At 41.0% G+C, this 20528-nt stretch overlaps 2 protein-coding genes across 3 annotated transcripts in view; one reads left to right on the forward strand and one right to left on the reverse strand.

Moving 5' to 3' along the window:
- The window catches only part of gtf2e1 (general transcription factor IIE, polypeptide 1, alpha), a 45598-nt gene extending 33203 nt beyond the window's left edge, over positions 1-12395 (reverse strand). Inside the window, exon 1 of the mRNA XM_036958795.1 lies at positions 11890-12395. Coding sequence (XP_036814690.1) covers positions 11890-12337 — 448 coding nt within the window. The 5' untranslated portion in view covers positions 12338-12395. The remainder of the gene's footprint in view (positions 1-11889) is intronic.
- Positions 12396-12444: 49 nt separating this feature from the next.
- On the forward strand, positions 12445-18121 carry rabl3 (RAB, member of RAS oncogene family-like 3). Of its 2 annotated transcripts, XM_021579002.2 has the most exons (9): positions 12445-12569; positions 13272-13329; positions 13677-13768; positions 13986-14115; positions 14211-14325; positions 14482-14632; positions 14868-14939; positions 16441-16479; positions 16595-18121. In XM_021579002.2, the coding sequence occupies exons 2-9, from the start codon at positions 13284-13286 to the stop codon at positions 16649-16651; spliced, it is 702 nt and encodes a 233-aa protein (XP_021434677.1). In that variant the 5' UTR covers positions 12445-12569; positions 13272-13283; the 3' UTR covers positions 16652-18121. The 2 variants fall into 2 exon arrangements, with proteins under 2 accessions (XP_021434677.1, XP_021434678.1); XM_021579003.2 differs by lacking the exon at positions 12445-12569 and having other exon boundaries at positions 13142-13329; positions 13677-13762.
- The last annotated feature ends 2407 nt before the right edge of the window (positions 18122-20528 follow it).

Raw genomic sequence — 20528 nt, forward strand, 5'->3', positions numbered from 1 at the left:
TAGTTACATTTTTTTAAATGTAAAAAAAAAACAAATAGATAAGAGTAGGACTCAGAAAGTGATCTTGACTCAGAAAAGGTTGGCGACACCTGGTCTAGCCTACACTCTAAAATTAATCAAATTCTAGTAATCACCTTTTAGTGTGGACTGTATTTCTATGCATACTGGATAGACTGGTTACCTCATGCTACTGCTCTAAACTTTTTATCCATGAGTCTAGGAGAGAACGATATAGGTCTAGGCGATGCTGTTGGTTCATAGATTGTGCAGGGCATCCTACAATTATAGTTAATTTGTATTTGAATAGTCTAGTAAAAGGGATTTTTTTTATTTTCATAATTAATAGGCTGACATTACCTATAGCTACAGAATATCTCACCACTGTGTGTTTCCATCTCCTCTCTCTCCTTCATTCCTTTCTCGAGCGAGCAAAGATAGGGGTTGGCAACAGTTTAATTAAATATGTTTCTTTGTGAAAACATGTTACCATCGATGTTCCCGAACAGATTTCACTTGGTTTCCCAAATTAAGCATTGGGTAGCTGCAGAAACAGGGTTAGAGAGCCCATGGCATAGAGTTTAGGTGAAATATGACATGTCGCGCAGCGAGAGACTGCATGCTCCTCAAACAGTGGTTGATGTGTGAAGTGAAATAATCGGAGTAGCCTACCTGGCATGAGTGAAATGCAACCTTAATTTGCTATTCGAGTGAATATGGATGACATGTCGTTATCCCTCTGCCCCTGTTCCTGCCCATTTGATAACGGGAAACTACACTGAACAATAATATAAAAACACAACATGTAAAGTGTTGGTCCCATATTTCATTAGCTTTTTTTTTTTATACCAAAATCGCTGAACTTTACACACAAAAAGCTAATTTCTCTAAAATGTTGTGTACAAATTTCTTTACATCCCTATTAGTGAGCATTTGTCATTTGCACAGATAATCCATCCACCTGACAGGTGTGGCATATCAAAAAGCTGATTAAAAAGCATGATCATTTCACAGGTGCACCTTTTGCTGGGGACAATAAAAGGCTACTAAAATGTGCAGTTTTGGCACACAGCACAATGCCACAGATGTCTCAAGTTGAGGTAGTGTGCGATTGGCATACTGACTGCAGGAATGTCCACCAGAGACGTTTCCAGATAATTGAATGTTAATTTCTCTACCATAAGCTGCCTCCAATGTCGTCTTAGAAAATGTGGCTGTATGTCCAACCTCACAACCGCAAACAATGTGCAAGTAACCAGGCCAGCCCAGGACCTCCACATCCGCCTTCACCTGCGGGATCATCTAATAAAGCCCTTTTGGGGGAGGGGGCTAATTCTGATTGGCTGGACCTGGATCCCCAGTGGGTGGCCCCATGCCCACCCATGGATGCACAATGTGAAATTAGGGCCTAATTAACATATTTACATTTACTGATTTTCTTATACGAACTGTAACTCAGTAAAATCTTTGACATGTCACGTTTATATTTTTGTTCAGTATAATTTGACATATTAGTAAAGACAAGATTGAATTGAGAATAGTCTGATGGGTAAAAATATCATCACATAATGAGAGAACAGCAGATGCAGCCTGAGGCAAGGAGCAGAGCGCAAGCTTTTTTACTGATAGCCTATAGTCACATCATGCAACCCACATATGTTTTGATTTCTAGGACATTCTAAGGTTTGAATCATTCACAACTAAAATGGACAAATAACTCAAAATCTAGCATATAGGACCCGTTTCAAAACTTTTATACTCAACATAACCAATGATATTTTATTCAGCTAAGTTCTATTGTATTGTTCTTACTATAAAATCATATAACACAAAATAAATGGTACAGTACCTATAAGCACAGCTCGTCTGTTAAATTAACAAACCTACAGAATGGCGCACAACCAGATAACATACAGTAGACCAACTCGTAGTGTTCTTCTGAAATACAGTTTCTCTATACATCATGTTTCTTTAAACCTGCCTAAAATAAATGGGATTAATTGCAGATGTTTTCCAAAGCCGTCAGAGGCTTCGATGCGGCTTGTATGCGAGGAAGCCAGGAGATGCTAAACGTGTTTGTTAATTAGCTGTCAATTACTGTAAGACAGGCAGTCATTTGTATGACAATAACCGGCTGACAATATGTCATGACAGCCACAGTCCTAAATGTTACTCACGAATCACGATAATCCATTTTCTCAAGTGTATTTTTAACAAAGCTGAGATTTACTTTGAAGTCCAAAGCATAGGAATACAGATTAAATCAGTTACTGACACAGACGTGATGGCGTAGCGGGATGATCGGAATGCAATGAACCACGAGGTTGTGAGTTCAGATCCCAGGTCAGGACATGTTGAATAATAAATTAACATGCACAATGTAGTCATGTATGTCAAAGTATTTTTCTAACATGTAAGTTGAAAACACTGACTGACGGGGACATCCTTACGACTCATTTTTGTTTGCAGGGATGCAATCTCGTGAAAATTATCCACATGTGAAAAATCACATTTTTAAAAATTTGATTTGACATGTAAAATGTGTTTTTCCCCCCCCGTACGGGTAGCCTATTACACAGCGTACGTAGGGAGAAGACAGAGGGGAGTTTTTAATTTTTGGTCAGAAAAGACTGAAATTACCAGGAATATAAGCTAAAAATGAATTTAATTTAGGAAATCTGATCCCAAGTATTCCCACGAATAAAAAAAAGAGACGTGATCGTGTCTCAATGTAATCAAGGTAAGAAATCATTGTTATTTTCAAATACAAATGTATTTCTTGGCTTAGTTGTTATTTGCAGTGAACAAATTATTATAATTTTGTTCCAGTCCACTGACAATCCACTCCGACAAACATTGACTCGTGGCAGAATTGAGTTGCCTTCTCCTTTGCCTGGAAACACAAAGTCTACATCGGGCAGAAATGAGTGTTTAAATCAGGACAGTATCCTCTACAAGCCAGAAGGTTGAATAAAATGATATTTTAACATACTTTACCGGCTGTCCATGTGGTTGGTCCTTTTGGCAGTAGGAATGTGAGACATATCCACAGGAAAGTAGAATTACATCAACTTTTCAAAGCTCTGGTAGTGCGTTCAGATTCCTATCACCTGAAGCATGCGCAGAACCATGTAAACATGCGCATGCGTCTCGCGCATATATTATCTTCTCTTTCTTTGGTTGCTTTTGTTCCCAGGCCTCAAAAGTGGTCTACTGGCGTGGTTTAAGAATTGTTGTGTACATACATCCAATTTATTTTATAGAAAAAAATATTTTTAAAAGTTTGATTTTGAGCATGAAAACCTGAAGAAAAAAAAAAGATAAACTAAGAAACCTGGAAAAACACAATTTACCAAAAGATAACAGATTACAGGTCCTTACAACTATAGAACATAGCTAACAAGAACAACCCCTTTCCCTTTCCCTTTCGGCAAAAGGTTGAATTTTTTCCCTCCAAACAATCCATGTAAATAATATTATCAAGTTAAAATGTAATTATTTGTGTATGGAGGATAGGTCATTATAGACTATAGGATACTTGCTCAGACCGCCTAGTTCTGTATGGAATGCAGGCACATTTTGGTCAGGTCACCAAAAATTGATGTCATCAACTGAAAAGGGGTTAGAGTTCGAAGTTAGTCTAGAACCCTGAGAAGAACATACTGGATTACATGCTGTGTAGAGGTCCAACTCTAGAGAAGGCCCAGACAGACAGTGGTGCATGGAGTGCAAACTGAGCGTGGAGCCAGAATATCCACATTTGATTAGCATTTACTGCCATCTAGTGGAAGAACCCATAAATGACCACATGTCCCTAAAATTAATATTGGGGACAATGGAATACACCGATCAGCAGAAGAAAAGCCTGGAAGGTTGGTGCACTATGCATGAATTGCTCCGCCATTTCCTGGTTGATAAAAATCTAAGTTTGCCTATTTTTAGTTTGTTACAAAACAAGCATGTATAGTGTATAGAATCATTGTACCATCTAACCAAAACAATTGTATTTCAGCTGTTTGAAGCTGGTATACAAAAATGAAAGCAAAAGATGCCTTCTTAAATTTAGTTTTTGCGAGGTATAGAAATAGAGCACATAGAACAGATATACCACATAGACTTGCTTTCAATGAGAATGACAGATATTTCTATGTGAATTTGGTCAGATCGCCTAAAAAGTTACATATTGCAGCTATAACTGCCAAAATATCTCCCCCTCTCCCCAACCCCCCTCTCTGCAGGGGCAGATTTAGTGATTTGAAGGCCCCAGGCAGAGCCCAGTGTGAGAACCCCCTCCAAGCTAGCTTCATCAAAAACCAGGCATCCCTAATACGGGAAAGCCTGGAGAAGTTCATGGCAAATTCATGCGATTACACTAACAAGTATTTTAGTTAACTGTAACTGGTCGTAATTGAAGTATGTAATTACAGAGGTATAACAATTAATGCTTGTTACCATGCTGTTTACAAATGGGCATGTTTCCACTAAATTCACCACCTTAGTGTTTTGCTTCTACTCAGCTGCATACAGTTACAGCTGTCACAAAAGGTTGTGATCCCTCGTGGATATGCTGGGTGTCTATGCTAAATAGGCTCTAATTACTTACCCTCGAATGTGCACTGTTCAAACTATGTCTCCACTCAGTGATGTTGCTAGCAATGGCCCCCAAAATAAAATAGTGTACCATTTGGGTTAACTTGGTTGAGCTGGTAAAAAAAAAAAGATCTGTAGCTCAACCTCACTGACTGGGATCTAATATGGGTGGCATACCAGATGTGGAAAAATACACTTTCAAAGCATAGTACATGTAATTGTTGCCTAGTACAATGTAATAACTAGTTGTTACACAGGATTTAGCTCATTAAAATTAAGTATATCTTGAGGGGTACTTACTTGTAACTAAATGTGGGCTTAAATAGTACATTACCCATCATGACAACCTGGTCCTCGTTTTAAAGCTTCCGGAAGTTTCATTTCACAATAAGGTACTGAAATGAAGTGAAACTTCCAGAATCTTTAAAAGGAGGGCCAGGTTGTCAGGATGGGTATAAAGCACACTTTAAGTACAAGTAAGTAACACAACAAGTCAAGTTACACATCATTTTAACTATCTAAATCCTGTGTAACACCTAGCGATTACATGTACTACGCATTGAAACTGTGTTTTTCCCTCATCTGGGATGACCAACGATGAGACAGCCTATAGGGAGGTGGTCAAAGACCTGACCATGTGGTACAAGGACAACAACCTCTCCCTCAATGTGATCAAGACAAAGGAGATGATTGTGGACTACAGGAAAAGGAGGACCGAACACGACAAAGCCTATTCCCCCTCAGGAGACTGAAAAGATTTGGCATGGGTCCTCAGATCCTCAAAAGGTTTTACAGCTGTACCACCGAGAGCATCCTGGTTGCATCACCGCCTGGTACGGCAACTGCTCGGCCTCCGACCGCAAGGCACTACAGAGTAGAGGTCGACCGATTAATCGGAATGGCCAATTAATTAGGGCTGATTTCAAGTTTTCCTAACAATCAGAAATCTGTATTTTTTTTAAAAACGATTTGGCAGATTAAAAAATAATAATAATGTAACACCTTTTCAATGACGGCCTAGGAACGGTGGGTTAACTGCCTTGTTCAGGGGCAGAACGTTGTCAGCTCGGGGATTCAATTTTACGGTTAACTAGCCCAACGCTCTAACCACCTGCCTCTCATTGCACTCCACGAGGAGCCTGCCTGTTACGCGACTGCAGTAAGCCAAAGTAAATTGCTAGCTAGCATTAAACTTATCTTATAAAAAACAATCGCATAACCTTTTTTTTTCTTTTTTTTGCCCTTTTTCTCCCCAATTTCGTGGTATCCAATTGTTGTAGTCTCATCGCTACTATCTTGTCTCATCGCTACAACTCGGGCTCGGGAGAGACAAAGGTTGAAAGTCATGCGTCATCCGAAACACAACCCAACCAAGCCGCACTGCTTCTTAACACAGTGCGCATCCAACCCGGAAGCCAGCCGCAACAATGTGTCGGAGGAAACACTGTGCACCTGGCAACCTTGGTTGGCGCGCACTGCTCCCGGCCCGCCACAGGAGTCGCTGGTGCGCGATGAGACAAGGATATCCCTACCAGCCAAGCCCTCTCTAACCCGGACAACGCTAGGCCAATTGTGCGTCGCCCCACGGACCTCCCGGTTGCGGCCGGTTACGACAGAGCCTGGGCGCGAACCCAGAGTCCCAGATGGCACAGCTGGCGCTGCAGTACAGCGCCCTTAACCACTGCACCACCCAGGAGGCCAATCAATCATAATCACTAGTTAACTACACGGTTGATGATATTAATAGTTTATCTAACGTGTCCTGCGTTGCATACAATCGATGCGGTGCATATTCGCGAAAAAGTACTGTCCTTGCTCCAATGTGTACCTAACCATAAACATCAATGCCTTTCTTAAAATCAATACACAGAAGTATATATTTTTAAACCTGCATATTTAGCTAAAAGAAATCCAGGTTAGTAGGCAATATTAACCAGGTGAAATTATGTCACTTCTCTTGCGTTCATTTCACGCAGAGTCAGGGTATATGCAACAGTTTGGGCCGCCTGGCTCGTTGCTAACTAATTTGCCAGAATTTTACGTAATTATGACATAACATTGAAGGTTGTGCAATGTAACAGGAATATTTAGACTTATGGATGCCATCCGTTAGAACATACAGAACGGTTCTGTATTTCACTGAAAGAATAAACGTCTTGTTTTCGAGATGATAGTTTCCAATTTGACCATATTAATGACCTAACGCTCATATTTTTGCGTGTTATTATGTTATAATTAAGTCTATGATTTGATAGAGCAGTCTGACTGAGCGCTGGTAGGCAGCAGCAGGCTCGTAAGCATTCATTCAAACAGCACTTTCGTGCATTTTGCTAGCAGCTCTTCCCTGTGCTTCAAGCATTGCCCTGTTTTTGACATCAAGCCCATCAACTCCCGAGATTTGGCTGGTGTAACCGATGTGAAATTGCTAGCTAGTTAGCGGGGTGCGCGCTAATAGCGTTTCAAACGTCACTCGCTCTGAGACTTGGAGTAGTTATTCCCCTTGCTCTGCATGGGTAACGCAGCTTCGAGCCCAGGTAGGGGCGAGGAGAGGGATGGAAGCTATACTGTTACACTGGCAATACTAAAGTGCCTATAAGAACATCCAATAGTCAGAGGTATGTGAAATACAAATGGTATAGAGAGAAATAGTCCTATAATTCCTATAAATACTACAACCTAAAACTTCTTACCTGGGAATATTGAAGACTTATGTTAAAAGGAACCACCAACTTTCATATGTTCTCATGTTCTGAGCAAGGAACTGAAACGTTAGCTTTCTTACATGGCACATATTGCACTTTTACTTTCTTCTCCAACACTTTGTTTTTGCATTATTTAAACCAAATTGAACGTGTTTCATTATTTATTTGAGGCTAAATTGATTTTATTGATTTATTATATTAAGTTAAAATAAGTGTTCATTCAGTATTGTTGTAATTGTCATTATTACAAATAAAAAATATTTGTAAAAAATTGGCAGATTAATCGGTATCAGATTTTTTGGTCCTCCAATAATCGGTATCAGCGTTGAAAAATCATAATCGGTCGACCTCTACTACAGAGAATAGTGCATACGGCTCATTATATCACTGGGGCCTGGCTTCCTGCAATCGAGTACCTCTATATCAGGCATCAGAGAAAAGGCCGCAAAATTGCCAAAGACTCCAGACACTCTGGTCATAAACTGTTATCTCTGCTACCGCACGGCAAGCAGTACCAGAGCGCCAAGTCTAGGTCCAAAAGGATTCTTAACAGCTTCTACCCCCAAGCCATAAAACTCCAAAACAGCTAATCAAATGGCTACCGGTACAATTTGCATTGTCCCCCCCCCAGCTTCAACCAGCTTCATGAGGAATGCTTTTCTAACAGTCTTGTAAAAATTCACAAATATGCTAAGCAGTCACGACTTCTACCGAGGGTAACTCTCCCTGTTTGGGCGGCGGTCGGCGTCGCCGGGCTACTAGCCGCCACCGATCCCGTTTTCCTGTTCTGTTTGTTTTGTCGTTTTTTTTCACACCTGGTTTCATTTGAGTTAATTTCTGTGTGTTGTCTGCTTAGTTTGTGCGGGACTAGTCTTCTATTGTGAGGTGCTCGGTTCGGTATTCCCGTTATTTGTTTTCACGGGTTCTGAAGTTTAATTAGTGTCGGAACGTTGTTTGTTCCTCCGTGCGTTTGCACAGGTTCTCTGTGGTCGAGGGCGTTGTTCCTTTTGATTGTGCCATTCCTGTGTTGGTGGACTTTCTATTAAAAAAAACACGCTTCTCAGACATTCCCTGCTCTCCTGCGCCTGACTCCTACACCTACCACTTAGATGCACATTGTCACATAAGCACTTGTTTCCTTCACCTTGTGGTCCAACGTATCCCAAACTATCTCAATTGCATTGAGGTCGGGTGATTGTTGAGGCCAGGTCATCTGACGCAGCACTCCAGCACTCCCCTTCTTGGTCAAATGGCCCTTACACAGCCTGGAGGCGTGTTGGCTCATTGTCCTGTTGAAAAAAAAGATTATCGTCCCACTAAGATGGGATGGCATATCGCTGCAGAATGCTGTGGTAGCCATGCTGGTTAAGTGTGCCTTGAATTCTAAATAAATCACAGACAGTGTCACCAGCAAAGCACCCACTCACCACCTCCTCCATGCTTCATGGTGGGAACCACACATGCGGAGATAATCCATTCACCTACTCTGTATCTCACAACGATGTGGCGGTTGGAACCAAAAATCTCAAATTTGGACTCAGACTGAAGGACAGATTTCCACCGGTCTAATGTCCATTGCTCGTGTTTCTTGGCCTAAGCAAGTCTTCTTCTTATTGGTGTCCTTTAGTAGTGGTTTCTTTGCAGCAATTCGACCACAAAGGCCTGATTCACACAGTCCCCTCTGAACAGTTGATGTTAAGATGTGTCTGTTACTTGAACTCTGAAGCATTTATTTGGGCTGCAATTTCTGGGGCTGGTAACTAACTTATTCTCTGGGTCTTCTATTCCTGTGGCGGTCCTCATGAGAACCAGTTTCAGCATAGCATTTGATAGTTTTTACGACTGCACTTGAAGAAACATTCAAGGTTCCTGAAATTTTCCAGATCGACTGACCATGTCTTAAAGTAATGATGGACTATTGTTTCTTTCTGCTTATTTGAGCTGCTCTTGCCATAATATGGACTTCTTTAACAAAAATAGGGCTATCGTCTGTATACCACCCTTACATTGTCCCAACACAACTGATTGGCTGAAATAAATTCCAGAAATTAACTTTTAACAAGGCACACCTGTTCATTGAAATGCATTTAAGGTGAGTACCTCATGAAGCTAGTAGAGAGAATTTCAAGAGTGTGGCAAAGCTTTCATCAAGGCAAAGGGTGGCTACTTTGAAGAATCTCAAATATCAAATATATTTTGATTTTTTAACACTTTTTTGGTTACTACATGTTATTTCACAGTTTTGATGTCTTCACTATTATTCTACAATGTAGAAAATAGTACAAATAAAGAAAAGCCCTGGTACTTTTGACTGGTACTGTGTGTAATATATATTTATATATTTTAAGAAACAACATTCTTCTGTGGGAATTTCAGTACTTCAGCATAACGTTTTCTAGGGATGCATGATAATATCGGTGAACATATCGGAATCGGACGATATTAGCTAAAAATGCCAACATCGGTATCGGCCCGATGTGAAAAACCAATGTCAAAGCAAATGTGCATACCTATATAACGTAATGACGCCATGTAAAAATTTGTGCTACACGTGCAACACAGCATCCCTAAACTACCCCACAATGTCTGCAGTGTGGATCGAGCAGTCAATAAGTCGAGCAGTCATTTGAAATTTCAGCGAGACAACTCAAAGGAGGAATCCATTAAAGCCAAGATAAAGGAATTCAATGCCCTTGACAATCAACTGTTCTCTGTCATGGGTGATGTTGGCTTTCGCCGACTGGTCGAGCACCGGTACACACTACCAAGTGCGCCATTTGTCAGATGTTGCCCTACTGGAGTTGCACAGTAATAGCGTCACTGGTAATATCTTCATGACATAAATTCGCTGGAACGCCGTTTGGGTCTTTGCGTGTCAAAAAAGATAGTTGCACTGTCAAAGTTGTACAAAAAAGTCTGCAAACAAGCAAACACTGACAACGAACAATGTGTTTCCAATACCGCGTTGGTAATAAAGCATAATTTGTTCGACCGCAACTTCTGGGGTAGCTAGCTTTAGCTTGGTACCTAGCTAACAGCAATACAACCAGCCTGAAAACATTGACTAGTAGAAACTGCAGTCATTTTCATTATTCTTAGCAATGATTTAGGAGTCCTTGTGAGTAAGTATTAACTAGGTTGACAATTATTGTTCTCCTATTGAAATTGAACTTCAGTTCATGAAAATAAATAACTAGCCAGATACTTAACCCCGTTGCCCAAAGCTAACGTTAAAAGCTGCCAGCTACCTTCATCATGCTAGTGAGGCTCGACCGAACTGGGTTATGTTTTGTGAAGCTAGCCACAATAAGGATTAGGCACAATAGTGGAATTCGCGGTTTGCCTTCAAAATAAAAGTATGTCATTTACAATGATGCAAATGAATACAAACATTAGAATTATGCCATATTTTTATTTTGAAGGCCAACTTCAAAGTCCACTACTGTAGCTAGCTTCACATAGATGGGTCCAACCACCATTAATGAAATAAGAACCATCTTATAAATTAGGGTTAGTTTAGATGGATGACACCTAGCTATATGGTTAGCTAGCTAACTACAGCTCCTGAAACAGATTGTCATTTTGCTATGTTTTTGGGGAAGAACATTGTTTGCATCCATGAGCTAGCTAGCCTTTTTTATGACCAGCAATGTAGGTGTGCGAGACAACTTCACCAGCATCACAGCATACGTATCAATGAATAGTTGTGACATATGAAATACAAGTGATTGTGTAATCAATGTGTAATAACTACATTTAAAAAAATGTATGAACGCATTAAATCATTATGTGACATGCAGTCATATTCAGATCCTGATCGGTCAACAAGCATATTTGACACGTCAAATAGTGTATCTTTTTTGACACGCAAAGTCCCAAACGGCTTTCCATAGAAATCCAGGTTGAGAATGAAACAACTGAAGAAATTAACAACAAAACAGCAAGTAAGTGAAATAAATAGGTTTTAATTATGTTTTACTGGTAATGGGGACATACGTAAATGCCAACAAAATATTTTTGGGGTCAGTGTGGTGTGTGTGTGTGTGTGTGTGTATGTAACCTTTATTTAACTAGGCAAGTCAGTTAAGAACAAATTCTTATTTACAATGACGGCCTTCAAACCCAGACGACGCTGGGCCAATTGTGCGCCGCCCTATGGGACTCCGAATCACGGCCAGATGTGATAGAGTCTGGATTCGAACAAGGGACTATAGTGTCTTAGACCGCTGCGTCCATGTCTGTGTTAACTATTTAACTGTACTAGAATGCTTAAAAGGCCACAAAAATGTTAAATATCGATTATCTGTATCATTTTTTTGGGGGGGGGCAAGAAAAACATTGGATATCTGCCAAAAACGTCATATCAGTGCATCACTAAAGTTTTCTGCAGGTTTATATATTATGCCTAGCTCATGCAGCCCCTTGATGATGTGACGCCTGAGGCAAATGCCTCTTCTGCCTAATGGGAAGTCCGCCAGTGCCTCTCTACACGTCTCATGCTTCTGCAAAACTCTCCCTCTTTCTCTCACTTCCTCCTCTCCTCCCTCAACCCTATTATCCCGCCTACTCCCCCCCCCCCACCCACCCTCTCTCTCCTCACCTGTCATGGGGTCAAACAGCTGATTGGCCTCCAGGTCAGTGAAGGTGCTGAAGCAGCAGGGGCAGCGGAACGACGCCCGGTTGGTGGAGTCCCTTTCATCCGTCTCGATGCGCCGCCGCATGTGATCCAGCTTGTACTTGACCACATTGACCAGCAGGCGGTAGTTGATGAAGTAGTAGTTGTGACGCGTGGTCTTGCCGTCGGGAGCCGTCTCCACCCGCATGCGGCACTTGACGAACTTGTCGCCCTTGAGCGTATTGAGCACCGAGCGCAGCTGCTTTCGGTCAAACTTGAGCAGCTCCAGCATGTCCTCCTCGCGGACGCAGGGGTTGCGGATAAGAACATCCAGAGCCAGGGCATGCTCCACCCCGTAGAAGCCCCGCACTACCTGCTTGGCCAGGCGCTTCAGCGAAGCAGGGACCTCTGTTAATAATTCTGGCTCTGACATCTTCTATATGGATGTCCTATGGGGTAGCAGACTGGTAGAGAGAGTGGCTTACGCAATAAGTAAAGGCTACAATAGATAGCCTGAAAAGTGTCTGTGAGTGGTTGGATAGGAGGGTGTGTAAACTTCAGGCAGAAAGGAGAGGATCTTGAGGGGGAGAAACCCCAGCAAGGGGTCAAGGGGGTCCTTCTCTGTGGTGGGATCTGCAACAAAGGAGCACTGTTTATACAATCTGGTATTGAAACTTAGACATCACCATCCATCAGTAGGATTACTATATAACTAAGGAACTCTTTGTTAAAAACATGTGTTCATCCAACGTGGACGGGGTGGAAATGTGGTTAGCTAGCTTGTAAGTCATAACAGTTAGTCAAACATATCTAAATGAGAGATGAACCGGCTGTAATGCAGAACCTATATGGTTAGCCAAAATATTATTTAGCAAACGATACTTTTTGTTGTTAGCTAATACTCGCGAATGGAAACGGAATGAATAGAAATCAAACTGGCTAGCTAGCAACTATGCTAACAGTAGCTAGCTCAGTTTACAGTTAGCTACATCACGGGTTAGCGCAATACAATTGATCTCTGTGAGAATAAACGAGCTAGCTAGCTTAACTACAACACATGTATGAAATACAGAAAATCCGACACTCACTCAATTGCATGTGTTCTCTTGCAATAACTTGAAAGCTTGTGGATGATCTGCTTCGTACTTTTCTCTACATTTTTCGCCGTGGAAATGTTTTCTATTCCGATTGGCTGTACGTCATGCTGTACTTTAACAGCCAATCAACGCAACACTATTTTGATTGACGTTCACAATTTCCAATGTTGTTGTTATAAATGTGGATAGTTATAAATGGAAACTGTTCTCCTACACCAATCAGAGAACAAGTGTTATTCTTTGGGCTGGAACTTGACTGTTTACTTCCAGGACAAAAATTAAATGGCGTCTCTTGACAGAGTGAAGGTGCTAGTTTTGGGTGATTCAGGTTGGTATCCTATTAATTTATGTCTCACTAATCGTATTGTCTTTTGTAAATGTTGTCTTTCGACATGGTTTGGTCAAATATAATGCTTATCTAAAACATTAATGTCCCCCTTGTCCCTATCCGTGGTAACTAACGTTAGCTGGTTAAGCTAGACATATAGCTAATGTTTGCTAACTACATATAGTAGTTATTTAGAAAACCTAAGTCTAATCTTATTTTCTAATCTCTGCTGATGGCTTCCCTTGATGCACTTAAAAATATACCTAGATATGAGAAGTGAACTTAACTATGTGCTTGAAAAAAATACTGGATTTGTCTCACTAGCTATAATTATTTTGTCATGACAGGTGTTGGGAAGTCTTCACTCGTTCATCTGCTGTGTCAGAACCAAGTGTTGGGAAATCCATCATGGACTGTAGGCTGCTCCGTGGATGTACGGGTAGGAAAGGACTGCGGTAGAAAATTAGCCAACTGGCTTAAACCGGCACTTTTACTGAAATGTTGATTAATGTGCACTGTCCCCTCTAAAGAATAAACTCAAACTCAACTCTGGTTGCTTTTTCTTTGTTACTTTAGTCCATTAATTGACTCAGTCACATTCTAAGTCACATTGACTCAGTCACATTCTAAGGTTATTCTAAGAGTTGGTTTTACAGGTCCACGACTACAAGGAGGGCACTCCAGAGGAGAAGACCTATTACATTGAATTATGGGATGTTGGCGGCTCTGTGGGCAGTACCAGCAGTCTGAAAAGCACCAGAGCCGTTTTCTACAACTCTGTCAATGGTAAAGCTGCAGCACTGACTGGCTCTGTCAGTCACCACATGAGAAAAATGATAACCTGTATAGATCTGTAATGACACATAATTGTATCCTTACAGGTATTGTGTTAGTTCACGACCTAACGAACAAGAAATCCTCCCAGAATCTGTATCGCTGGTCCCTAGAAGCCTTGAACAAAGACTCCTCCCCAACGGGGGTAATCGTCTCAAATGGGCAAGTATCTTCTACTGCTGGAATCAAATAGCTTACCTCAATTTAATACATTTTAAATCTTGTTAAATAGAAGTTGCTATCCTGCATAGGCACTTGGAGAAAGTGTATGTACTTCCTGAAAGTCTTATCTTGAATGTCTTGCCTGAATACTTCCAGTGATTATGACAGAGAACAGTTTGCTGACAGCTCTGTGCCTTTGCTCCTGATCGGCACCAAGTTTGACCAGATCCCAGAGAACAAGAGGAATGATGTTCTCACCAGGACAGCTTTCCTGTCTGAAGACTTCAATGCGGAGGAGATCAACCTGGTAGGTGAAGCCTCACCTCAACTATCCTTCTAGGCCTCTATAGATTCTGAGCTACCCATTACTCGGTCAAAAAGAACCTTATTTGCTGCAGCAATGTGCTTTTGCTAACAATAAAAGCCCAATGTATGGGCAGTAGGCACACATCATTAATATCGTAACAGCTATTGAATAGGCTACAGGTAGTGCCTTGAGGCTTGGGGTTTAGGTCATGTTTTTTCCTCGATTCTCATGACAGGATTGCACCAACCAAAGATACTTTGCTGCAGGCACGTCCAACGCTGTGAAGTTGAGCAGATTCTTTGACAAGGTGAAATGTTCAGAAGCAGATGCTTCTTCTCACATATTTTAACCCCCTTAATACAGTGCCTTCAGAAAGTATTCAGATCCCTTGACTTTTTCCACATTTTGTTACGTTACAGCCTTATTGTAAAATGGATTAAATGAATTCAAATCTACACAATAGACTGTAATGACAGAGTAAACAGGTTTTTATAAATTTGTGTAAATTTATAACAAATAAAAACCAGAAATACCTTATTTACGTAAATATTCAGACCCTTTGCTATGAGACTCAAAATTGAACTCCGGTGCATCCTGTTTCCATTGATCATCCTTGAGATGTTTCTATAACATTGGAGTCCACCTGTGGTAAATTAAATTGATTGGACATGATTTGGAAAGGCAAACACCTGTCTAAATAATAAAATCAAGCCATGAGGTTGAAGGAATTCTCCGTAGAGCTCCGAGACAGGATTGTGTCGAGGCACAGATCTGGGGAAGGGTACCAAAAATGACTGCAGCATTGAAGGTCCCTAAGAACACTGTGTCCTCCATTCTTAAATGGAAGAAGTTTGGAACCACCAAGACGCTTAGAGCTGGCTACCTGACCAAACTGAGCAACCGGGGGAGAAGGGCCTTGGTCAAGGAGGTGACCCAATGGTCACTCTGACAGAGCTCCAGAGTTCCTCTGTGAAGATGGGAGAACCTTCCAGAAGGACAATCAGGCCTTTATGGTAGTGGCCAGACGGAAGCCACTCGGTAAAAGGCACATGACAAAGGACTCGCAGACCATGAGAAACAAGATTCTCTGGTCTGATGAAACCCAAATTGAACTCTTTGGCCTGAATGCCAAGCATCCCGTCTGGAGGAAACCTGGCACCATCTTTACGGTCAAGCATGGTGATGGCAGCATCATGATGTGGGGATGTTTTTCAGATGCAGGGACTGGGAGACTAGTCCGGATCGAGGCAAAGATGAATGGTGCTAAGTACAGAGAATCCTTGATGAAAACCTGCTCCAGAGCACTCAGGACTAGGGCGAAGTTTCACCTTCCGACAGGACAACATCTCTGGAGACCTGAAAGTAGCTGTGCAGCGACGCTCCACTCCCCATCCAGCCTGACAGAGCTTGAGAGGATCTGCAAAGAAAAATGGGACAAACTCCCCAAATACAGGTGTGCCAAGCTTGTAGCGTCATACCCTAGAAGACGAGGCATTAATATCTACCACAAAGGTGCTAAAACAAAGTACTGAGTAAATGGTATGAATAGTTATGTAAATGTGCTATTTCTGTTTTTTATTTTTAATAATTTTGCAAAATATTCTGAACCTGTTTTTGCTTTGTCATTATGGGATATTCTGTGTAGATTGAGGGGGGGAAACAATTTAATTAATTTTAGAATTAGGCTGTAACCTAATAATGTGAAAAGCCAAGGGGTCTGAATACTTTCCGAAGGCACTGGATACTGTTCTTTCTATACAAGAGTGCATGAGCATGTACAAAAAAACATAACTTGTCTTTTATTTTAGGTTGTAGAGAAGAGATACTTCACCAGAGACCCTAGTCAAGTAAGTGATGGTCTATGTATCCATAATGAACATGAAACACTGCTCTGGTTTTTCCCATTTTGAAACCAGTACTTTATCAGCTCTGAAACATAAAACCATCTCTCCTCCTCTCCAGATGACAGGTTTCACAGAGAGGAAACGCTTCAACTTCAAAAGCGTTCACTACGACTGAGAGGTGGACAGTGCTGGGGCCTCTGGTTTCAACCTGATTCAGTGCAGTCTCTCACTCAATAAGTGAACCTTGTCTTGTCTTTTTTTCTTTCTTTAAAAAAAATCTTGGTTAAAGGCCCAGTGCAGTCAAAAATGTGAATTTTCTGGGTTTTATATATATATTTTTCACACTGAGGTTGAAATAATATTGTGATAATTTCCTTTTAGTGTAAGAGCTGTTTGAAAACACTGAGTGAAATCTCAGCTTGTTGTGGTGGGATGTTTTGGCCTGGTGACATATACATTAGTTAATAAACCAATAAGAACGCTCCAAACCTCTCTGTCAATAATAGCTAGTTTTCTCCTCCCCACTCAGACCACTCCCAGACAGTCCTAGCACAATTCTTGATTTAGAAATAGCTTCTTAACCTCTGCAACAGTAACATCCATATCCATTAGGCTAGAGGACAGTATTCCGCACTTGGCCCTGTCCTGTGTGTTTGTATGTATAGTACAGGAGAAGGCAAAGTGTGGAATGCTGTTCTGGCCTAATGGATATGGTCCTACTAGAAAAGCTATTGTTCCAGAGGTTGCCAATTTCAAACAATCACATTTGTTACCCAGAAATAATTGAGAGAAACTGCTGCAGTGGACCTATAACACTGTGGTCAAACCCACTTGGCACTTATTGCTAGAGTAGGGGTCTTAACCCCATTGTCCTGGATAAATTCTCAACCTGGCCCCATTTCCATCATGGCCACCTAATCGTCCCCCTCATTCCTCATTGGCATATACAGTGAGCTCCATAGGTATTGGGACGGTGACACTTGTTGTTTTGGTTCTACTCCAGTACTTTGGATGTGAAAAGGATACAATGACTGAGGTTAAAGTCCAGACTGTCAGCTTCAATTTGAGGGTATTTTCATCCATATTGGGTGAACCTTTTAGATATTATAGCACTTTTTCGACTGTCCCTCCATTTTAGGGAACCAAAAGTCATTGGGACAAATTCACTTGTGTATTAAAGTAGTAAAAAGTGTAGTATTTGGTCCCATATTCATAGCACGCAATGACGACATCAAGTGTGTGACTCTATAAATTTGTTGGATGCATTTGCTGTTTGTTTGGATTGTTTAAGATTATTTTTGTGCCTAATAGAAATTAATGGTGAATCATGTATTGTCATTTGAGTCACTTATTGTAAATAAGAATATAATATGTTTCTAAACACTTATACATTAATGTGGATGCTAACATGATTACGGATAGTCCTGGATGAATCCTGAGTAATGATGAGCGTGAAAGTCTTGGTTAGCATGTCTTGGGGTTCTGATATTTGTGCATCTAACTTTCTCACTCATTATTCACGATTCATTCAGGAGTACCCATATTATGACATAGTAAGGATGGGTTTCAATTTATTTTCCAATATGAATTGTTATAAGAAGAACATAGAATTCTGAATACAAATGTAACACGTTGACAAAATGAATCCAGGACTGAAGGTATTTTCTGGGTGTAAGCATGGGATGTGGTATCTTGTATGGGTCATAATACCTAGTCTTATACCTTTTTGGCTAGGACACCATCCTTAGTGCTTGTTGATATTCTGTCTAGGAGTTTGGCCACTGGGGAAATCATAGTCTATAAGAAAACAACTGAGGGTAAGAGCACAAGGTGCGTTTGCAACCCTGCTGTAAACTATGGCCGTGTGCTATGAATCACCATTTCAAATGTGCAGGAACAGATATTAGATTACATCACCTTTTATTCATTTTGTTCAAGTCACTCGGCACCAAAAAAAAAAAAAAAAAACGGTTGACATAATTCTGTCAGGTTCAGTCGAACAACAATGTACACAATCATAGGTGTCTCTGGGTAAAAGCCATGATTTTAAAGTGTAGAGAATGTGTCCTAGGAACCGATAGGCAGATGGTCAGTCCATTGATGTGCCCGCCCACTGGGCATAGACGTCAGTTCAACGTCAAGATTTGATTTACATTTGAGTCTTGCATTTTCCTCAATTACGCTTAAGGTTAGGATTTGGGGAGAGGAACTTCACCCTGGAGCGGAGGATGTATTCTATGATTTCCTGCTTCGCTAGCAACCACCCAGGACACCAATCTTAGCCGGTTGCAAAGCCTTCGTAGGCGGCTTGTTGGTGGCCTCGCATTTGCGGCTTGCAGTCTTGTCATGGCAAGCCACCTATTGAAAATGGTTGTGTGTTGATCCTTTGATGGCATGTTGCTGATTTATTTGCCTACCCCTGCTGTAGGGGTGTCATTATTTTAGAGGGGACACAAAGTTAGGGTCAGTGATGGAAAAAGTACTCAATTGTTGTACTTGAGTAAAAGTATAGATGCATTAATAGAAAATTATAAAGTGAAAGTCTCCTAGTAAAATACTACTTGAGTAAAAATATTTGGTTTTAAATATATTTAAGCATCAAAAGTAAATGTAATTGCTAAAATATACTTAAGTATCAAAAGTATAAATCATTTCACATTCCTTATATTAAGCAAACCAGACGGAACAATTTTCTTGTTTTTTTTTAATTGATGGATAGCCAGGGGAACACTTAGGCAATACTTTACAAATGAAGCATTTGTGTTTAGTGAGTCTGCCAGATCAGATGCAGTAGGGATGACCAGGGATGTTCTCTGTTTAGTGAGTCTGTCAGATCAGATGCAGTAGGGATGACCAGGGATGTTCTCTGTTTAGTGAGTCTGTCAGATCAGATGCAGTAGGGATGACCAGGGATGTTCCTTGTTTAGTGAGTCTGCCAGATCAGATGCAGTAGGGATGACCAGGGATGTTCTCTGTTTAGCGAGTCTGCCAGATCAGATGCAGTAGGGATGACCAGGGATGTTCTCTGTTTAGTGAGTATGCCAGATCAGAATCAGTAGGGATGACCAGGGATGTTCTCATGATCAGTGCTAGAATTAGACCATTTTCCTTATGAAATGTGACGAGTACTTTTGGGTGTCAGGGAAAATGTAGGGAGTAAAAAGTACACTTATTTAGGAATGTAGTGGAGTATAAGTAAATGTTGTCAAAAATATAAATAGTAAAGTAATGATACCCAAAAAAACTACTTAAGTAGTATTTTAAAGTATTTTTACTATGCAGACACACAGTACACACCCATTATTTTAGAGGGTGGTCTGAAGCGGTGTTGTGGAATTTTGCATTTTTTTAACTTTTATTTATATTTGTTATTTTACCAGGTAAGTTGACTGAGAACACATTCTCATTTGCCGCAACAACCTGGGGAATAGTTACAGGGGAGAGGAGGGATTAATGAGCCAATTGTAAACTGGAGATTATTAGGTGACCATGATGGTTTGAGGGCCAGATTGGGAATTTAGCCAGGACACCGGGGTTAACAGCCCTACGATAAGTGCCATAGGATCTTTAATGACCTCAGAGTCAGGACACCCGTTTAACGTCCCATCCGAAAGACGGCACCCTACACAGGGCAGTGTCCCCAATCACTGCCCTGGGGCATTGGGATATTTTTTTTAGACCAGAGGAAAGAACCTCCTACTGGCCCTCCAACACCACTTCCAGCAGCATCTGGTCTCCCATCCAGGAACTGACCAGGACCAACCCTGCTTAGCTTCAGAAGCAAGCCAGCAGTGGTATGCAGGGTGGTAATGCTGCTGGTAAACACCTGAAGCCTTTTCCTGCAATCTAGATACATAATCGGTATTCCTAATTCTATGTCAAAATGTATATTTTTCTGCATTGGTTATCTAAGCATACCTCTTTACCTGTTCAGTTGCCATTTTAATGAGGGTGTCATTCTGTTGTAAATCACACATCTCAATATACTGCACTAACATGCCTAGGATATTACATCCAAATTTCATCACAGTACATGGGATCATAACACATCA

This window comes from Oncorhynchus mykiss, chromosome 22, assembly GCF_013265735.2.
Source record: "Oncorhynchus mykiss isolate Arlee chromosome 22, USDA_OmykA_1.1, whole genome shotgun sequence".
Lineage (NCBI taxonomy): Eukaryota > Metazoa > Chordata > Actinopteri > Salmoniformes > Salmonidae > Oncorhynchus > Oncorhynchus mykiss.